Source organism: Thalassophryne amazonica, unplaced genomic scaffold, assembly GCF_902500255.1.
Source record: "Thalassophryne amazonica unplaced genomic scaffold, fThaAma1.1, whole genome shotgun sequence".
Lineage (NCBI taxonomy): Eukaryota > Metazoa > Chordata > Actinopteri > Batrachoidiformes > Batrachoididae > Thalassophryne > Thalassophryne amazonica.
The window spans coordinates 560,685-580,111 of NW_022986231.1; the positions used below are offsets into that span (position 1 = coordinate 560,685).

The following is a 19,427-nucleotide window of genomic DNA, read 5'->3' on the forward strand; positions in this document are numbered from 1 at the left end:
AAATGACTATAAACGTTCCCTATCTAAGTCAGTGTTGATGGAGTTAGATGCTGCTCGTTCAGCCCTTGATAATCTCTTCACTCGGAGACTGCCATCATCTACGCCAAGCACAGATTATTTGAATCAGCCAATACACCAGGAAGGTTGTTGGCCCGTCTAGCGAAGGGCAGAGCCGAGTCCATTTTGATTCCCTTACTAAAGGATAGCAGTGGTGTGAAGCATTTTGAAACCAAGCATATGGTCAAGATTATGAAGCATTTTTACCCAAATTTATGTACCTCAGAATGCTCAGACAGAGAGAAGGGGATCAGTTTTTTGAACCATATAAACCTGCACACTCTCAAACGAAAACAGAGACAGACTTTGGTGACCAATCACAGATAGAGGAGGTTTTTGAGACAAAGCTGCTACCAGGTGGAAAAGTCCCAGGCCCCGATGGGCTTTGTCCAGAATTTTATAAGAAAATGGCTAAATTGGTGGTAGAACCTCTTACTAGAATGAAGTGGTTGGCACAGTTCAGCTTATCCGATAACAGATAATTATCGATGCTAATCAATGCTAATACTAATTTCAAAAGAGTAATGTCTAAGGATTATTTGTGCTGAATTTGATGCCTGTAACACCATTTGCAGGATTCCGCTCTAAGTATTCTCTTATCTTATCTCTTATCTCTTATCTTCTCTTATCTCTTAAGTGTAAATTACAGAAATATAAGGAAATATGCCACAGAACAAACAGTGGTTTTTGAGGTCACAGGCACCCATATGAGGAATCACACTCACTTTTTGTATCTACCCATCGAGAATTGAGAACCGATATGTCAAAGTTGGCCATTTTAACTATATTTTAATGTAACACAATCTGAGGCCATTTTAACATCAAATTTTGAACTGACCAAAATTCAAATAAAATTTTGCCTGATGGAAAAACTAACTTTGTCAATCCCAATCAATCTACTTGAAGGGTATATGGTGAAAATTTCAGCAAAATCGGAGTTGGTCATCAAGCCAGCCCCACATGATTTTCTCTTGAGACATTCCCTCAGAAAAGGTCACTTTGCAAATTTACACTGCAATATGCCACGATACAGACACTAAAACATTTAGAAAAATATATTTACTAAATTCTGGTACACAGGGAACATCAATACAGGCATGGAGAATTGAGAACAAATTGTTTTTTTATCTATATTTCAAAGTAGAGATGGCAAGCATGGCCAAAAGTGGATCATTTTAAAAATTGTCAAAAGTTGTTCAGAACATTTTATGGAGTGAAAAAATGTTCAATGTCCATGTTTTTATGGTTGTTTTTCACTTCTGGAAAGTTTCATGGAAATTGGTGATGGTCATGCAGCCAAATTCTCTTTTTCTGTATGATTTTCTCAGAGACAGCTCATTAAAATTTTGGGAAAAGATATCACAAGAACTTAACTCTATCTTTGATAAGGTTATACAAATGTGTTCTAGCCTGTTTTTGTTAAATCTCATAGATGAGGAACTATCACTGATGAATATAAAGCTGAAACTTCTGAATAAGCTTCTCCTGCTGGCAAGAAGAAGATCCATTCTTTTTCAACGGATTAAGCCCAAACCCCCCAAAAATCAACTAGTATGAGGAGATCTTTGAAACTCCACCAATGGAGCATTTGAGTGCAGTCCTGAAGGGGAATGAGGAGACAAACAAACACAGCGGAACTAGCATGGAGGGGAAGCTGTACTGTGGACTGGCAACCCCTTGGGGCCCCTGCGTACATCTAGCACTCTTCAACGGTTCACCCTATTCCTTCCTTGTACAGTGAGCTACCTGATTTTGTGATATGGTCAAATCTCCAAGGTTCTACACATTGCATGTATATTGCAGTTTTATTGCCATTTTTCATCAGACAAGTCAAGAGATGGATACATGAACATTTCCAAGTCACTTCATATTTCTTGGACTTTATTTACAATTTATATTTGCATAAGTTATAAATATAACACATTATCATATACCTATAAATGATACTCCAATATGATTGGATAAAACACTAAAGAATAAATAGCAATACACCCTTTTCACGGACGGGTAATATGGTCTCAGACGATCTTGGAGGTGAACATGCTGGATGTGGAGGTCCTGGGCTGGTGTGGTTACACGTGGTCTGCGGTTGTGAGGCTGGTTGGATGTACTGCCAAATTCTCTGAAATGCCTTTGGAGACGGCTTATGGTAGAGAAATGAACATTCAATACACGAGCAACAGCTCTGGTTGACATTCCTGCTGTCAGCATGCCAATTGCACGCTCCCTCAAATCTTGCAACATCTGTGGCATTGTGCTGTGTGATAAAACTGCACCTTTCAGAGTGGCCTTTTATTGTGGGCAGTCTAAGGCACACCTGTGCACTAATCATGGTGTCTAATCAGCATCTTGATATGACACACCTGTGAGGTGGGATGGATTATCTCAGCAAAGGAGAAGTGCTCACTATCACAGATTTAGACTGGTTTGTGAACAATATTTGAGGGAAATGGTGATATTGTGTATGTGGAAAAAGTTTTAGATCTTTGAGTTCATCTCATACAAAATGGGAGCAAAACCAAAAGTGTTGCGTTTATATTTTTGTTGAGTGTATATGTCTTAAAAATATGTCTTTAAAAGGGGACCTTTCTTTCTTTGGGGGTTCTTTCACCTTTTTTGGTGATGGACCTGCACAGTGCCTTTCTGAAGGATGAAAACACAGACAAGATGACGAGAAACACCCAATTACTTTATTAAAATGTGCACTGTGATGATGCTGGTGAAACAGCAGCAAACAGAAAACTTATTGCACTGTTGGCACTGCTGCTATGAAGGAGAGTGAGAGGGAACACACACCAACTTGTGCTTCATTCTTCTGATACCCTTCAAACAAAAAAATACCTTGATCAGGCTAAATTACAATAACTTCAACTGGAACGAGACGTTCCAAATCATGAACACCTTCTATTGTTAAAGAAGTGTGAAAAGCAAGTATTAGTCGCTTACAGTTATTGGTCTACTTCAAGATCTTGTGGCAGAGCAGAAGACAAAATATAAATAGGTCAGCAAATCCGCTGCTAACATGCAGAATTACTGATGTTGAAAGCGAATAAAACAAAAACAACAAAAGAAGCTCTGCATACAGACGCAGCACACTGTAGAACCAAGGATGCAAAAAATGGACATGGTGATGCAAATGTGATGTTTTGAACCTGATTCACTCCAGCTCTTTATTTATTATTTTTGGTTCTCTGGCTGAATTTTACTACTTTTGGTTCTCAACTTTTTTGTTTCACCTCAAGTACATGCTATGACAATTGTAATTTTTGAAGGTACACTCATTTACTTGGCATTCATACTTGGTGAGAGCCAGTACTTAAGTATTCAAATTCAGAATCATATTTGTCAAAATGTGGTATTGGGACACCTCAAAATGAGTAAATTAATTTTAAAAAATCAGTGGCATTCTCCTACTTTTCTCCTTCACATAAATCAGGAAAAACAAAACAGTACCAACCAGTTTTGGACAGGACTCCATTGCCTTTGGCGACTCCAACATAAACCAGAACAGAGACAACATCAGAGACTTCTACATGAAGGCTGGCAGTCCCAAAATCCTGGCCCTGGGAAGCTGCAACACCTGTTGACCACATAAAAGAGAAACGAGAGCATGATCAAAAGGAGCACAGCAGAGTACCTCAAGAAGTCCACAAGAAGTCCAAACCATAACAGAAGGATACCGAAGAAATATTCCTTGGATATAAATTGTTCAGGGTCACCACTGCAGGGGACACAGTGCCTTGCAAAAGTGTTCACCTTGTTTGGCTTTTACACATTTTGTTTATGCCATTTCGAATACAAAATCTAATTCAACTTCTCTATTAAATTTCTAAAATTGTTCTCCTTAAACTCAGACTGAAAGCAAAATTCTACAACTTAACATAACCCACTCATTTTCAACCACTAACTCCAATTAAGGGTCGTGGGGGGCTAGAGCCGATCCCAGCAGCCAGAGCGTGAGGAGGGGTACACCCTGGACAGGACGTCAGTCTGTTGCAGGGCCACATACAGACAAACAAACACATTCACACCCGCACGCACACCTATGGACAACTTAACGTTTCCAATCCTCCTAAGCTGCATGTCATTGGATTTGGGAGGACGTCGGAGCACCCAGAGGAAACCCACACAAACACAGGGAGAACATGCAAACTCCACACAGAAAGGCCCCAGATGGGAATTGATTCCATGACCTTCTTGCTTTGAGGCAACAGTGCTAAAAAAATATAAAAAATGATACGTTGCATAAGTAACAGCCCCCTTTGGTATAACACACATAGGTCATCAGTATTATTGCTAGTTTACTTTAGACAAGTCAGGGAATGAACACGTGCACATACAAGGGCTGAGTGAGAAGTTTTGAGCCTGACCCAGAAAAAGCAGGGCATGGTTCTCTAGCTTTTGCATTCTGAGAAGCCAACATTTCTTATACAAAAGTTTGGGCACCACTGATAATTTTCATGATTTACTTTATAAATCATTGGTTGTCTGGATCAGACATTTCCGGCATTTCCACTGGAGGTTGGCCTCCGCCAAGGTTGCACCTTGTCACCAATCCATTTTGTGATATTCATGACAGCATATCAAGGAGTAGTCGGGGGGAGAAGGGTTTCTGGTTTAGTGGGCTCAGGGTCTCACTGCTTTTTGCAGATGATGTGGTCCTGTTGGCTTCATCGGCCGGTGACCTCCACACTCACTGGATCGGTTCACAGCCAAGTGTGAAGCGGCTGGGATAAGGATCAGCACCTCTAAATCTGATGCCATGATTCTCAGCAGGAAACCAATGGATTGCCTACTCAGGGTAGGGAATCTGGCCTTGCTGCAAGTGAAGGAGTTCACGAGTGAGGGGACGATGGAGCATGAGATTGGCCGGAGAATCGGCGCAGCAGCGGTGGTATTGCATTCGCTCTGCTGTACGGTTGTGACGAAAAGACAGCTGACACAAAAGGCGAAGCTGGTCAAAATATTTGTTTATTTGTAAATATTTACTGGTCAATAAATATTCTTTCATACTCTCACCTATGGTCATGAGCGTTGGGTCATGACTGAAAGAACTAGATCGTGGGTACAAGCGGCCGAAATGGGCTTCCTCAGGAGGGTGGCTGGTGTCTCCCTGAGAGATAGGGTGAGAAGTTCGGTCATCCGTGGGGAGCTCGGAGTAGAGTCGCTGCTCCTTCACGTTGAAAGGAGCCAGCTGAGGTGGTTCGGGTATCTGTTAAGGATTCCTCCTGGGCACCTCCCAAGGGAGGTGGTCCAGGCACATCCATGTGGGAGGAGACCCCAGGGAAGACCCAGGACTAGGTGGAGAGATTATATCTCCACACTGGCCTAGAAACACCTCGGGATCCCCCAGTCAGAGGTGGTCAATGTGGCACGGGAAAGGGAAGTCTGGGGTCCCCTGCTGGAGCTGTTGCCCCCACGACCCGGACCCGGAAAAGTGGTTGAAGATGAGTGCGTGAGTGAGTAGTATCATATAGCAGACAAACACACTGATATTTGAGAAGTGAAATGAAGTTTCTAGGATTTACAGAATGTGTGCAATAATTATTTATACAAAATTAGACATGTGCATAAATTTGGGCACCCTTGTCATTTTATTGATTTGAATACATTTAGCACTAATTATTTGAACACAAAATTGGTTTGGTAAGCTCACTGACCCTTGACCTCCTTACACAGGTGAATCCAATCATGAGAAAGGGTATTTAAGGTGGCCATTTGCAAATGTTTCCACTCTTTGCATCTCTTATAATGAGTGGCAACATGGGAGCCTCTAAACACCTCTCAAATGACCTGAAAACAAAGATTATTCAACATCACGGTTTAGGGGAAGGATACAAAAAGCTATCTCAGAGATTTCAGCTGTCAGTTTCCACTGTGAGGAACATAGTGAGGAAATGGAAGACCACAGGCACAGTACTAGTTAAGGCCCAAAGTGGCAGGCCAAGAAAAATCTCAGATAAGCTGAAGTGAAGGATGGTGAGAACAGTCATAGTCAACCCAAAGACCTTCTCCAAAGGCCATGATCTTGCTGCAGATAGTGCCTCTGTGCATCGTTCAACTATACAGCGCACTTTGCACAAGAAAATCATAAAACTTTCCCTGCAATCTGGCAATATTCCAACTTCCCTGAAAACGGCTTTCATTAAACCCCTACTCAAAAAACCCACCCTGGACCCTGAAACATTGTCAAATTACAGATCTATTGCAAATCCTCCATTCATATCCAAAATTTTAGAAAAAGCTGTTTCCTCCCAACTCCACATTCACCTCAAATATAACTCTGCATATGAAAAATTTCAATCTGGCTTCCGACCTTCTCACAGCACTGAAACAGCTCTCATCAGAGTCACCAGCGACCTGCTCATGGCTTCTGATTCCGGTTCCACATCCCTTGTCATTCTTCTCGACCTCTCTGCTGCATTTGATACTGTTGATCATCACATTCTCCTGCACCGTCTCTGCCACTACACTGGTCTCTCCGGCACTGCCCTTCACTGGTTTCACTCCTACCTCACAGAACGGACTGAGTGCGTAGCCCTGGAGGAGGCAAAATCCAGCCCTCACACAGTCACTTGCGGGGTCCCCTAGGGCTCCGTTCTTGGTCCAACCTCTTCACCATCTACATGCTTCCCCTCGGTAGTGTCGTCAGCAAGCATGGAATCAATTTCCATTGCTATGCAGATGACACACAACTATATTTCAAGATCTCCCCCTCAAACCCCCTCTCCGCCAACCTCACCCGTCTCAGCTCCTGCCTGGAGGAGATCAAGGCATGGATGAGTCAAAACTTCCTGCAACTAAATGGCTCAAAAACAGAAGCCATCCAAACCGGAACCTCAAATCAATTACGCTCCTCCCCCATCACCTCTGTTTCATTCTTTGGCCACACCATTACCCTCTCTCCCTCTGTTACCAACCTGGGGGTTAAGTTTGACCCCCAGCTCTCCTTTGATGCTCACGTTACTTCCATATGCAAAACTTCATTTTTTCACCTACGAAATATTTCCAGACTGCGCCCCTCCCTTTCCCTCCCTGCTGCAGAGAGGCTTGTCCATGCCTTTGTCTCCTCCAGGTTGGACTACTGTAACGGAGCATTCAAAAGCTCCAATATGTTCAAAACAGTGCTGCCAGGATCCTTTTATCTGTTTTCTCTGTTTGCCCTTGTAGCACTCTGAGGTTTGGTATCAAACAAAAAGTGAATTAGAAATAAAATTTATTATTATTATTATTGTTGTGTGGGCCGCCAGAAGAGGAGGTACTGCTGGCCCACCACCGTGAGGGCGCCCTGCCTGAAGTGCGGGCTTCAGGCACGAGAGGGCGCTGCCGCCTCAGGAACAAGCCGTGGTGACAGCTGTCACCCATCATCCGTGACAGCTGTCACTAAACATCCAATCCACATCTGGAATAAAAGCAGGAAGACACCTCCACCACACTGCTGAGATATCATCTTCTACCAGAGGTAATATCCTCAGCCTTTTTGTGGTATTTTGTAAACAGTTTATTGTGAGTGTTTGCAGGAGTACCGGTCCTTTTTGTGGAGGCTGTGCAAGACGGCACTCTTTTTCCTCTGAGGGATCGCTGCAACGTATTGAGTGAGAGGTGGAGGTGGAATTCCCACCAGGATTGTTACTGGGTGTTCACACACCCACCCTTAACTGTCTTTGCTTTCTGCCAGCAGTACCAGATCCAACACGCGGTGACGGTGGCCACCTGGGGACTTCGGGACTTGGCGGCTCCAGTATTCCTCGGGTTCGGTGGCAGTGGAAATCGTGTGGTTCCGGTTCGTTTCCAGACGGGCGTCTCCTATCGTCGAGCCTGCCCACACGACACCTTACTGATTGACTTTTGCACATTCTGTAATCTGCTGTGTTTGGTTGTGTCATTCACAACAGTAAAGTGTTATAATTTGACTCCTTCCATTGTCCATTCATTTACGCCCCCTGTTGTGGGTCCGTGTCACTACACTTTCCCAACAGGATATCTCGGCCAGCGTCATGGACTCCGAGGGGCGTCACCAGGCTGTTGAACAACCAATGGGAGAGCAGGGAGCGCAGGCATCTGCAGGAGGCGTGATTGGTGAGCTACAGCATATTCTCACCGCCTTTAAGGCTCGGGTGGATCAAATAGCCAAGCAAAACATCCTCCTGAACCGCAGGGTGGAGGCTCTCTCCGCGCAAGTGGCGGCGAGCGCTCAGGGCGCTGCTGCAGCTCCTCCTCCTGCCGACCCTGTGCTGGATATAAATGTTCCAGTGGTGGTTCAACAACCCCTCCCACCATCCCCTGAAGCATACATAAGCCCTCCTGAGCCGTACGGAGGTTGTGTGGAGACGTGCGCGGACTTTCTTATGCAGTGTTCGCTCGTCTTCGCACAACGTCCCGTCATGTACGCGTCAGACGCAAGCAAAATAGCTTATGTGATCACTCTGCTTCGGGGAGAGGCACGCGTTTGGGCTACAGCGCTTTGGGAGCAAAATTCACGGCTCCTTCACACATACACTGGGTTTGTGAGGGAGTTCAGAACTGTGTTTGATCACCCTAACAGGGGAGAGACCGCTTCAACTGTGCTGCTGTCGATGAGACAGGGACGCCGAAGCGCAGCTGCTTATGCAGTCGACTTCCGCATCGCGCCTGCGAGGTCCGACTGGAATAACGCTGCGCTCCGCGCTGCCTTTGTAAACGGACTGTCGTCAGTCCTAAAGGAGCACCTAGTGGCCAAGGATGAACAGCGGGAATTAGATGGGCTTATTGATCTCGTTATACGGTTAGACAATCGGTTGGAGGAACGCCGTCGGGAACGAGACGAAGGACGTGGCCGGGCGCGCGCCGTCCCTCTTCCTTCCGGGTCCGAGAAAGGTCCGCCCTTCCCACGCTCCCTGGCCTCTACGTCCCGTGGAGCGACAGCTCCCCCTGCTGACGAAGCTATGGACACGAGCAAGGCCACATTTAGACCACCTAATAGACAGAGGAGGTTTCCACGCGGGGCGTATTTTGTTTGTGGCTCAATGGAGCATCAATTGAGCGCTTGCCCCGAACGGTTAAACACCAACGCCCGCCCCTAGAAACTGGGCTTAGGGTGGGCCAAGAAATTCACGTGGGACACACACATATTGCCACACGGCTCCCAGTTACAATCCTTAGTGGGGATTTAACCCTTCAGGCCCCAGCACTGGTAGACACGGGGTCAGAAGGGAATCTGCTAGACAGCAGATGGGCCAGGGAGGTAGGGCTCCCTCTGGTGGCGCTACCTACACCTTTGCAGGTGCGAGCACTAGATGGCACCCTACTCCCTTTAATCACACACAAGACACCACCAGTAACTCTGGTAGTGTCAGGGAATCATAGGGAGGAGATTGAGTTTTTTGTAACTCCTTCTACCTCCCGTGTGATTCTGGGGTTCCCCTGGATGTTGAAACACAATCCCCGGATTGATTGGCCGTCCGGGGTGGTGGTACAGTGGAGCGAGACCTGCCATCGGATGTGTTTGGGATCCTCGGTTCCTCCCGGTTCCCAGGCTAAGGAGCAGGTCAAAGTTCCCCCCAATCTGTCGGCGGTGCCGGTTGAGTACCACGATCTTGCTGACGTTTTTAGCAAGGATCGGGCACTCACTCTCCCCCCGCATCGTCCGTACGATTGTGCCATCGATTTGTTGCCAGGTGTGGAGTTCCCGTCCAGCAGGCTGTACAACCTCTCCCGACCTGAGCGCGAATCAACGGAGACCTACATCCGGGACACCTTAGCTGCCGGGCTGATCCGTAACTCCACCTCTCCGATGGGAGCAGGTTTCTTTTTTGTGTGCAAAAAAGATGGCGGTCTTCGTCCATGCATTGATTACCGGGGGCTGAACGAGATCACGGTTCGCAACCTATACCCGTTGCCTTTGTTAGATTCGGTGTTCACCCCCCTGCATTGGGGCCAAAATCTTCACAAAGTTGGATCTTAGGAACGCATGCCACCTAGTTCGGATCCGGAAGGGAGACGAATGGAAGACGGCATTCAACACCCCGTTAGGTCATTTTGAGTACCTGGTCATGCCGTTCAGCCTCACTAATGCCCCCGCGATGTTCCAAGCTTTGGTTAATGATGTCTTGCGGGACTTCCTGCACCGATTCGTCTTCGTATACCTGGATGATATACTCATCTTTTCTCCGGACCCTGAGACCCATGTACGGCATGTACGTCAGGTCCTGCAGCGGTTGTTGGAGAACTGGCTGTTTGTGAAGGGCGAGAAGTGTGAGTTTCACCGCACATCTTTGTCCTTCCTGTTGTTTATCATCTCCTCCAACTCCGTCGCCCCGGATCCGGCCAAGGTCGCAGCGGTGAGAGACTGGCCCCAACCTACGAGCCGTAGGAAGCTGCAACAGTTCCTCGGCTTTGCAAATTTTTACAGGAGGTTTATTAAGGGGTATAGTCAGGTAGTTAGCCCCCTGACGGCCCTGACCTCACCAAAAGTTCCCTTCACCTGGTCGGATCGGTGCGAAGCCGCGTTTAGGGAGTTGAAACGCCGGTTCTCGACTGCACCGGGCTTGGTGCAGCCCGATCCTAGTCGCCAGTTTGTGGTTGAAGTGGACGCCTCTGACTCAGGGATAGGAGCCGTGCTATCCCAGAGCGGAGAGACCGATAAGGTTCTTCACCCGTGTGCCTATTTTTCCCGCAGGTTGACCCTAGCAGAGCGGAACTATGACGTGGGCAATCGAGAGCTCCTTGCGGTGAAAGAAGCTCTTGAGGAGTGGAGACACCTGCTGGAGGGAGCGTCAGTGCCTTTCACGGTTTTCACGGACCACCGGAACCTGGAGTATATCAGGACCGCCAAGCGACTGAACCCCAGGCAAGCCCGCTGGTCACTGTTTTTCGGCCGTTTTGACTTCCGAATCACCTACCGCCCCGGGACCAAGAACCAACGATCGGATGCCCTGTCCCGGGTGCATGAATGGGAAGTCAAGACCGAGCTGTCGGATCCACCGGAACCCATTCTACCGGAGTCCACTATCGTGGCTACCCTAACCTGGGACATGGAGAAGACCGTCCGGGAGGCCCTGGCACGGAGCCAGGATCCCGGAACAGGACCGAAAGACAGATTGTACGTCCCACCAGAGGCCAGAGCTGCCGTTCTGGACTTCTGTCACGGGTCCAAGCTCTCCTGCCACCCAGGGGTGCGTAGGACCGTGGCAGTGGCCTGGCAGCGCTTCTGGTGGGCGTCCCTGGAGACTGATGTCCGGGCTTACATCCAGGCCTGCACCACCTGCGCCAGGGGCAAGGCGGACCACCAGAAGGCACAGGGACTCCTACAGCCACTTCCTGTGCCTCATCGCCCCTGGTCCCACATCGGTCTGGATTTTGTCACGGGCCTCCTGCCGTCACGGGGACACACCACCATTCTCACGATAGTGGACCGATTCTCCAAGGCGGCCCACTTCGTGGCACTCCCGAAGCTCCCGTCGGCCCAGGAGACGGCAGATCTCCTGGTCCACCATGTCGTCCGGCTGCATGGGATACCAACACACATCTTTTCGGATCGCGGTCCCCAGTTCTCCTCGCAGGTGTGGAGAAGTTTCTGCCGGGAACTGGGGGCCACCGTAAGCCTCTCGTCTGGGTATCACCCACAGATTAACGGACAGGTCGAACGGGCCAACCAGGAGTTGGAGCAGGCCCTTAGGTGCACGACCTCCGCACACCCGACGGCTTGGAGTGGACATCTGGCCTGGATCGAGTACGCTCATAACAGCCAAGTGTCCTCTGCCACCGGCCTCTCCCCGTTCGAGGTGTGTCTGGGGTACCAACCCCCTTTGTTTCCTTTGGTGGAGGGAGAGGTCGGTGTGCCCTCGGTCCAGGCCCACCTGCGGAGATGCCGTCGGGTGTGGCGCACCGCCCGTTCGGCCTTGTTGAGGGCCCGGACGAGGGCTAAAGCCCATGCAGACCGTCGACGGTCCCCGGCCCCCGCATACCAGCCCGGGCAGGAGGTATGGCTTTCCACCAAGGACATTCCACTACAGGTCGAGTCTCCTAAACTGAAAGACCGCTTCATTGGACCCTTTTCCATCCTCAAGGTTCTCAGTCCTACCGCAGTGAGGCTCCGACTCCCGGCCTCACTGCCGATCCATCCGGTTTTCCATGTCTCCAGAATCAAGCCGCATCACACCTCACCCCTCTGTGCACCCAGTCCGGCGCCACCTCCTGCCCGTATTATCGACAGGGAGCCGGCTTGGACAGTTCGCCGGCTCTTGGACGTCCGTCGAATGGGCCGGGGCTTTCAGTATTTGGTGGACTGGGAGGGGTATGGACCCGAAGAACGCTCCTGGGTGAAGAGGAGCTTCATCCTGGACCCGGCCCTCCTGGCCGATTTCTATCGTCGCCACCCGAACAAGCCTGGTCGGGCGCCAGGAGGCGCCTGTTGAGGGGGGGGTCCTGTTGTGTGGGCCGCCAGAAGAGGAGGTACTGCTGGCCCACCACCGTGAGGGCGCCCTGCCTGAAGTGCGGGCTTCAGGCACGAGAGGGCGCTGCCGCCTAAGGAACAAGCCGTGGTGACAGCTGTCACCCATCATCCGTGACAGCTGTCACTAATCATCCAATCCACATCTGGAATAAAAGCAGGAAGACACCTCCACCACACTGCCGAGATATCATCTTCTACCAGAGGTAATATCCTCAGCCTTTTTGTGGTATTTTGTAAACAGTTTATTGTGAGTGTTTGCAGGAGTACCGGTCCTTTTTGTGGAGGCTGTGCAAGACGGCACTCTTTTTCCTCTGAGGGATCGCTGCAACGTATTGAGTGAGAGGTGGAGGTGGAATTCCCACCAGGATTGTTACTGGGTGTTCCCACACCCACCCTTAACTGTCTTTGGTTTCTGCCAGCAGTACCAGATCCGACACGCCGTGACGGTGGCCACCTGGGGACTTCGGGACTTGGCGGCTCCAGTATTCCTCGGGTTCGGTGGCAGTGGAAATCGTGTGGTTCCGGTTCGTTTCCAGACGGGTGTCTCCTATCGTCGAGCCTGCCCACACGACACCTTATTGATTGACTTTCGCACATTCTGTAATCTGCTGTGTTTGGTTGTGTCATTCACAACAGTAAAGTGTTATAATTTGACTCCTTCCATTGTCCGTTCATTTACGCCCCCTGTTGTGGGTCCGTGTCACTACACTTTCCCAACAATTATTATAAGATGCTCACATGATGCTGTAATGCAGAGGAAGCCTTTTCTGTGTACATGCTACAAACAGAGTCACTTGAGGTATGCTAAAGCACATTTGGACAAGCCAGCTTCATTTTGGAATAAGGTGCTGTGGACTGATGAAACTCAAATTGAGTTATTTGGACATAACAAGGGCCGGTATGCATGTCAGAAAAAGAACGCAGTATTCCAAGAAAAACACTTGCTACCTACAGTAAAATTTGGAGGTGGTTCCATCATGCTGTGTGGCTGTATGGCCAGTGCAGGTACTGGGAATCTTGTTAAAGTTGAGGGTCACATGGATTCCAGTCAGTATCAGCAGATTCTTGAGAACAATGTTCATGAATCAGTGACAAAGTTGAAGTTGCGCCAGGACTGGATCTTTCTTTTTTATACTTATCGTTTTTATTTTTCATTATAACATAACAAATCACATTTAAAAAGAATAACATCACAACAAAACAAAGTGACGTGACAATATATTACTTATTCACAGAGATAGATCATAGATTTCTTCTCCGTTGTTTGAATTCTATCTATTTTTTCCACAGCTCTTCACATTTTGGTAGCTGTAGTCTTATGATATGTGTAAGTCTTTCCATATTATAAATGTCATCCACCATTTCTCTCCAACTGTTTGAGGTGGGAGCGGTGGCCTTGTACCACTTTCGTGTAATTGCTTTTTTTTTATGGCCGCCAAAAGAATCTTCACCAAGTATCGGTCTTTAATTGGGACTGCGATGTCTGTTAAATATCCTAAATACAATACTGTACATGTTTTGGGTAGCTCATATCCAAGTATGTCTTTTAATTCTTTCCAAACATTATTCCAGTAATTTGTCAACTTAATACAATGCCAAAATATATGTGTGTGATTAGCATCCTGCTCTCCACACAATCTCCAGCAAGGATGATGTGCCGGCAATGAACTCTTCTTTATCTTTGGAGTAATGAAAAAATATACAATATTTTTCCAACAGAACATTTTCCACATTTTAGAACTCGATGTGTGAGAACTGGTCTTATTTCCTTGTGATAATAGTCCCAAATCTGAAGATACATATAAAACTCTTGTTTGTCCAAGTCAAATTCTCTTTGTAGAGTCTGAAAGGTCTTAATTTCCCCTCTTTTAATGAATTTACCAAACATAGTCAGTCCTCTGTTTGACCATTCCTTAAATTTTGAGTTCATAATTCCTGGTTTGAAGTTTGTATCGTATGCCAACCAACTAAAGATCTTAATTTTATTCTCCATGTTATATTTTTGAACTACTGAGAACCAGGTCTCCAATGTGAATTTGGTAAGTGAGTCTAAATATTTCTCATTTTCTTTATACATTTTCTTATTAGTTATCATGGCTCTTATACGGCCCCCCCTCAGTATCCAATTCCATTTCCTTCCATTTAGTAGAGCAGTCAATGGTACACCAGCAAATCATGGGTTTCAACTGTGCGGCATAGTATTAATTTTGAAGGTTTGGCAGTGCCAGTCCTCCTTCTTTCTTAGGTATTTGAAGCATTGAATATTTGATTGTTGGTTTCCTCCCATTCCAAATAAATCTTGAGGTTTTTTTTATCCCACTCTGCAAATTATGTGGTAGGTACTGGCACTGGCAAACACTGGAACAGATACAAAATTCTAGGTAGTACATTCATCTTAATTATATTGATTCTTGCATTCATATCAAATAACAATATTTCCCACTTCTCCATATCTTTGTATATTTTCTGATTAAGGGGAATGTAATTTGTTTTATACAGACTGATTAGGTTGCTTGTAATTGTTATGCCCAGATAACTGATTGATTCATTCACACACTTAAAGTTGTATTGTTTAATCATGTCTGTTGATGGACTATAATTGAGAGACAAAACTTGAGTCTTCATTATATTCTATTTGTACCCTGACAGGTGACCATAAAAGTCTAAAAGGTTCATCAGTTTAGGGAGACATGTTTCTGGTTGTTTTAGGTATATTAAGACATCGTCTTCAATAATCCAATTTTATGTTCAGTTTCTCTGATTTTAACTCCTTTGGTTTCCTCGGCCTGTCTTATTGCTTGGGCCAAGGGTTCAATGAATATAGCAAATAGAGTAGGGGAGAGACAACAGCCTTGTCTTGTGGACCTTTCAAGTTTAAACCAATTCGAAAAACTACCATTTATCTTAATTCTTGCCATAGGATTCTGGTAAAGTGTTTTGATACATGTGACGGATTATGAATTTAAACCAATTTTCTCAAGACAAAGATACAGAAATCTCCAACTAACGCTGTCAAAAGCCTTTCGGCATCTAAACTTAATAATATTGCACTTTCCTCTTTTTTTCTGGATTTCTTCAATTACGTGTAGGGTCCTCCTAATATTGTCATGGGTCTGCCGCCCATTAACCCTCTGGGGTCCGAGGGCATTTTTAGGACAGTTCGCTCGACAGTTCAGAAATGTTTTATTATTGCTGTTAACAGCTCTCCCTGCATCCCACAATCAAGTTTTATGTCTCTTTTTTTAGGACAACCTGTGCTTTCAGAATAGATTTTTGTTGTGTTTTATAAGTGTAATAAAGGTTTACAATCAAAAATAGGAAAAAATAATTTTCCAATAATAATTTTCCAATAATAATTTTCCACACACATTTATTCAAAACACACAGCAAACTTCTGAAGGACAACAACTGTTCTGACACTTTATAAAGGTAATTTGAGGTCTTGTGTGAAAGACTCTACAACAAAAAGGTTCAAACAAGAAACACAAATGCACATTTTGAACAATATATCCAAATGGTCTATGCATTTTGTTGTCCATTGATATGGTAAACAGTGCTTTACACAGAGAAAGCAACAGAGTTATCCAGTAAGATTCACATGCAAGCTAGTGGAGCAATCCTGATAGTTACACACTCTTTGTTTGAGCATGTGAGATTGTCATCACTTTCACTGATCGCTGTGCATAATGGCGCAGGGCACATTGAGTATGTACTAATAGTATGTACTCTTTGGAGCACCCAGGGGGCTATTCAAACAGGCCAACTAGTAACATATCACTCCTGAAAACGATCTTTGGCTTTTCACGTGAGGTAAATCTGCCCTACGATTGGATTTTGGAAAACCATGTGACGGTGAACCATTTCCGATTGGACACTCACATTGCGCACGTCATCACACAGCGTCTATGAGGAGTACAAAGATGGCCGATGGCTGGCTCGAAAGTCCGCTGAGTTAACTTTTCAGCAAAAAAAAAAAAGAAAAAACAAAAAAAGTAAGTTTCTATCTCATGTCATTAAAAAGTTATTTATAATTTAGTAAAGCTTGGTCTCAGCCGTCATATACAACGGCATCGACCCCAGAGGGTTAATAAAGCCAGATTGATCTTCGTCTATAATGTCTGATATAAAGGTTTGGAATCCATTAGACATGATTGATAAATATAGTTTATAATCACAATTTAGTATTGATATTGGTCTATAGTTATCATAGTATTCTCTGTTTTTGCCTTCCTTGGGTGTGACAGTGATTATGGCCTCATTCCATGGTGGGGGGAGTTTTCCATTCTTTAGTGTGTGATTAAATGATGCTATCAACATTGGATTAAGTTCTTTTTTGAAGGTCTTGCACCACTCTACGGGAAATCCGTCAGTCCCCGGAGTCTTATTAGGTTTCATTCTTTTAACTGCATCTTCTAATTCTTTCTCTGTAATCTCAGAACAAATTTGAGTATTTTGTGAATTTCCTATACTTGGAAGATCTAATGAATTTAGAAATGTTTGAATTGTCTCGTCATCGGCAGCTCTAGGCTGTTTATATAGATTTGTATAGTATTCTTCAAATGCCCTCTCAATCTTTTCTGGTTTAAACTTTAATGATTTTGATATAGGGTCTCTAATTTTAAAAATTGCACTGAGCTGTTGTTTGTTTCTTAATTGCCTCGCCAGTGATTTAGTTGCTTTTGGGCCTCCTTCATAATAGTCTGTTTAGAATAAATAAAAGTCTGTTTTAGAAATATAATTTTTTTTTCCACTTCCAGTGTTAGCATATTATCAATCTTAGTTCATACTTCCTTGAGTTTTAACAATGTATTTGTGTCGTTTGTCTTCTTATTCAGTTCTTTGAGTTTTTGTAGCTCCTTTGCAGTTTCCTGGTACTCCTTTAGTTTTTGTTTTTTATTATATGAAGCTATTGATATTAGTTTACCCCGTATTACTGCCTTCATAGCATCCCACAATACTGTGGGATCTATTCCTCCCTGGTCATTTTCGTTTCTATATATTTGAATGTCTTTTCTTATTTTTTTCCACAAATTTTTTATCATTTAGCAATCCAATGTTCAATCTCCAGTTTGTGTTCTTGGTTCTCCCATTTAAGTTTTCAGTCAGGTATAGTGAGCAATGGTCAGACAGGTCAGCTGTGCCTATCTTGCATTCTACTATTCTGAATCTATCTTCATTATTCATTAAGAAATAGTCTATTCTCGTGTAGATTGAATGTGGGGCTGAATATAATGTGTAGTCCTTTTTCAGTGGACAGGACTCTCTCCAGACATCCATTATTCCCAATTCTTTCAAAGTTGTATTTATGTAGCGGGCTATATTGGTTTTACTGCCTCTTGTCTTGCTAGTAGTGTCCAAAGAGTGGTTCAAAACAATATTTAAATCACCTCCACTAATTAATATCCCATCTGACTCCTGAGTAATGATATCAAATACTAATTTATAAAAAGATTTATCTGACTCTAGGGGGGGCATATATGTTAAATAATGTAACCTGTTCTTTTTCTAACATCCCTTTAATCATAATATATCTGCCTTCCTTATCTTTTACTTCTTTTATACATTCAAATTTGATATTATTAGAGATCAAGATTGCGACTCCCGTTTTACTACTTCCTTTAAATTAACTAAAAAATGTATTTTTATAGCCTGTAGTTTTTAATTTTTCATGTTCTTTGTCTATGAGATGTGTTTATTGCAAGTAGATTACTTCAGGTTTTTCTCTTTTAAACTTACTGAGAGCCTTTTTTCTTTTTATTGGATTATTCAACCCATTTACGTTAAGTGATATTAAATTCAAAGGATTAAGTTGCATCTTTAACAAAAAAAAGTTTCTTATTTGTCACATTGCCACAAAGAACACATTTAACAATAAGAACTATAACCTGAAAAGAACAGCTGTGAACCCGTATCTGGTAAATCCAAAGACCTTTAACTGGTCCCAATGTCCTGTTGGTGGTGGAGGGGTAAAGCCTCTCGGAGGAGGGCCTCTCAGTAGTGGTGGAGAAGGACTCACAAATGAGTCTCCCCTTCATTCTACACTAGTCCAACAGTTTTCAAAATTGTGCTTTAAAGACGACAATTTACCTAGGGAGGTAGGTTGTAGCTAGTCCAAAATATCTATCCAATATAAATAAAAATAAGTTTAATTGTTTGCCCATATGACAATTTGTATGGGGTTAACGATTATCAAATAAAGGCAAAAAAAAACAAAACAAAAATAAAACACAAATCAAAATTTATACAGCATAATAATAATGTTTACTCCAAAACTTAAAATTCTACTTATACTGTAACCTCGCATTAAAAATATATTTTTGTATTTTAGTCAGTGATACCTGTGCTGACAATGTCTGCTTACAACTACCTCCCTTTATTTGTTTCACCTCATCTTCAAAACTCCTGAAGCCTCTCTCTTGCTCTCTGACTGGCCCCTCTCCTCGCAGATGACTCCTCGTTCATCTCCCATGGAAACACTTCTTTGATCCTATTGTTGAATGCCTCCTCTTGTTCTTCTCCCATCTCCACGTCAAGTCCTCTCTCCCGCATCTCTTTTGCTGCCTCCTGTAAGTTGCCATAGGTTTTTGGCCCGTCTTGCCAATGGAGTCTGTTTCTTGTCAATGGTGTTTGAAATTTAATACCGTGTGTTTTCAGTACCTTTTTGATGCCACTGTATGCTTTACGTTTTTTAACTACCTCACTGGGGTAGTTGTGGTCAAAAAACAGTGGTTTATTGTTCACTTGTATTCGTTTCTTCCATGCTTTCTTAAGAAGGGACTCTTTAGTATCAAATTCCAAAAAGTTCACAATGATTGACCTAGGCGTTGCTCCAGGTCCAGGGCGTCCAGCTATTACTCTGTGTGCTCGTTGAATTGAGAGACAGGTGTCAGCTGGTAGCTCCAATTCCTTCTGCAGCATGTTCTCCGCGTAGCTGGGG

At 44.7% G+C, this 19,427-nt stretch overlaps 1 protein-coding gene across 1 annotated transcript in view; it reads right to left on the reverse strand.

Moving 5' to 3' along the window:
* jmjd1cb (jumonji domain containing 1Cb) overlaps window positions 1-19,427 on the reverse strand; it is a 651,485-nt gene that overhangs the window by 106,654 nt on the left and 525,404 nt on the right. The window contains exon 25 of the mRNA XM_034165192.1: window positions 3,515-3,637. Coding sequence (XP_034021083.1) covers window positions 3,515-3,637 — 123 coding nt within the window. The remainder of the gene's footprint in view (window positions 1-3,514; window positions 3,638-19,427) is intronic.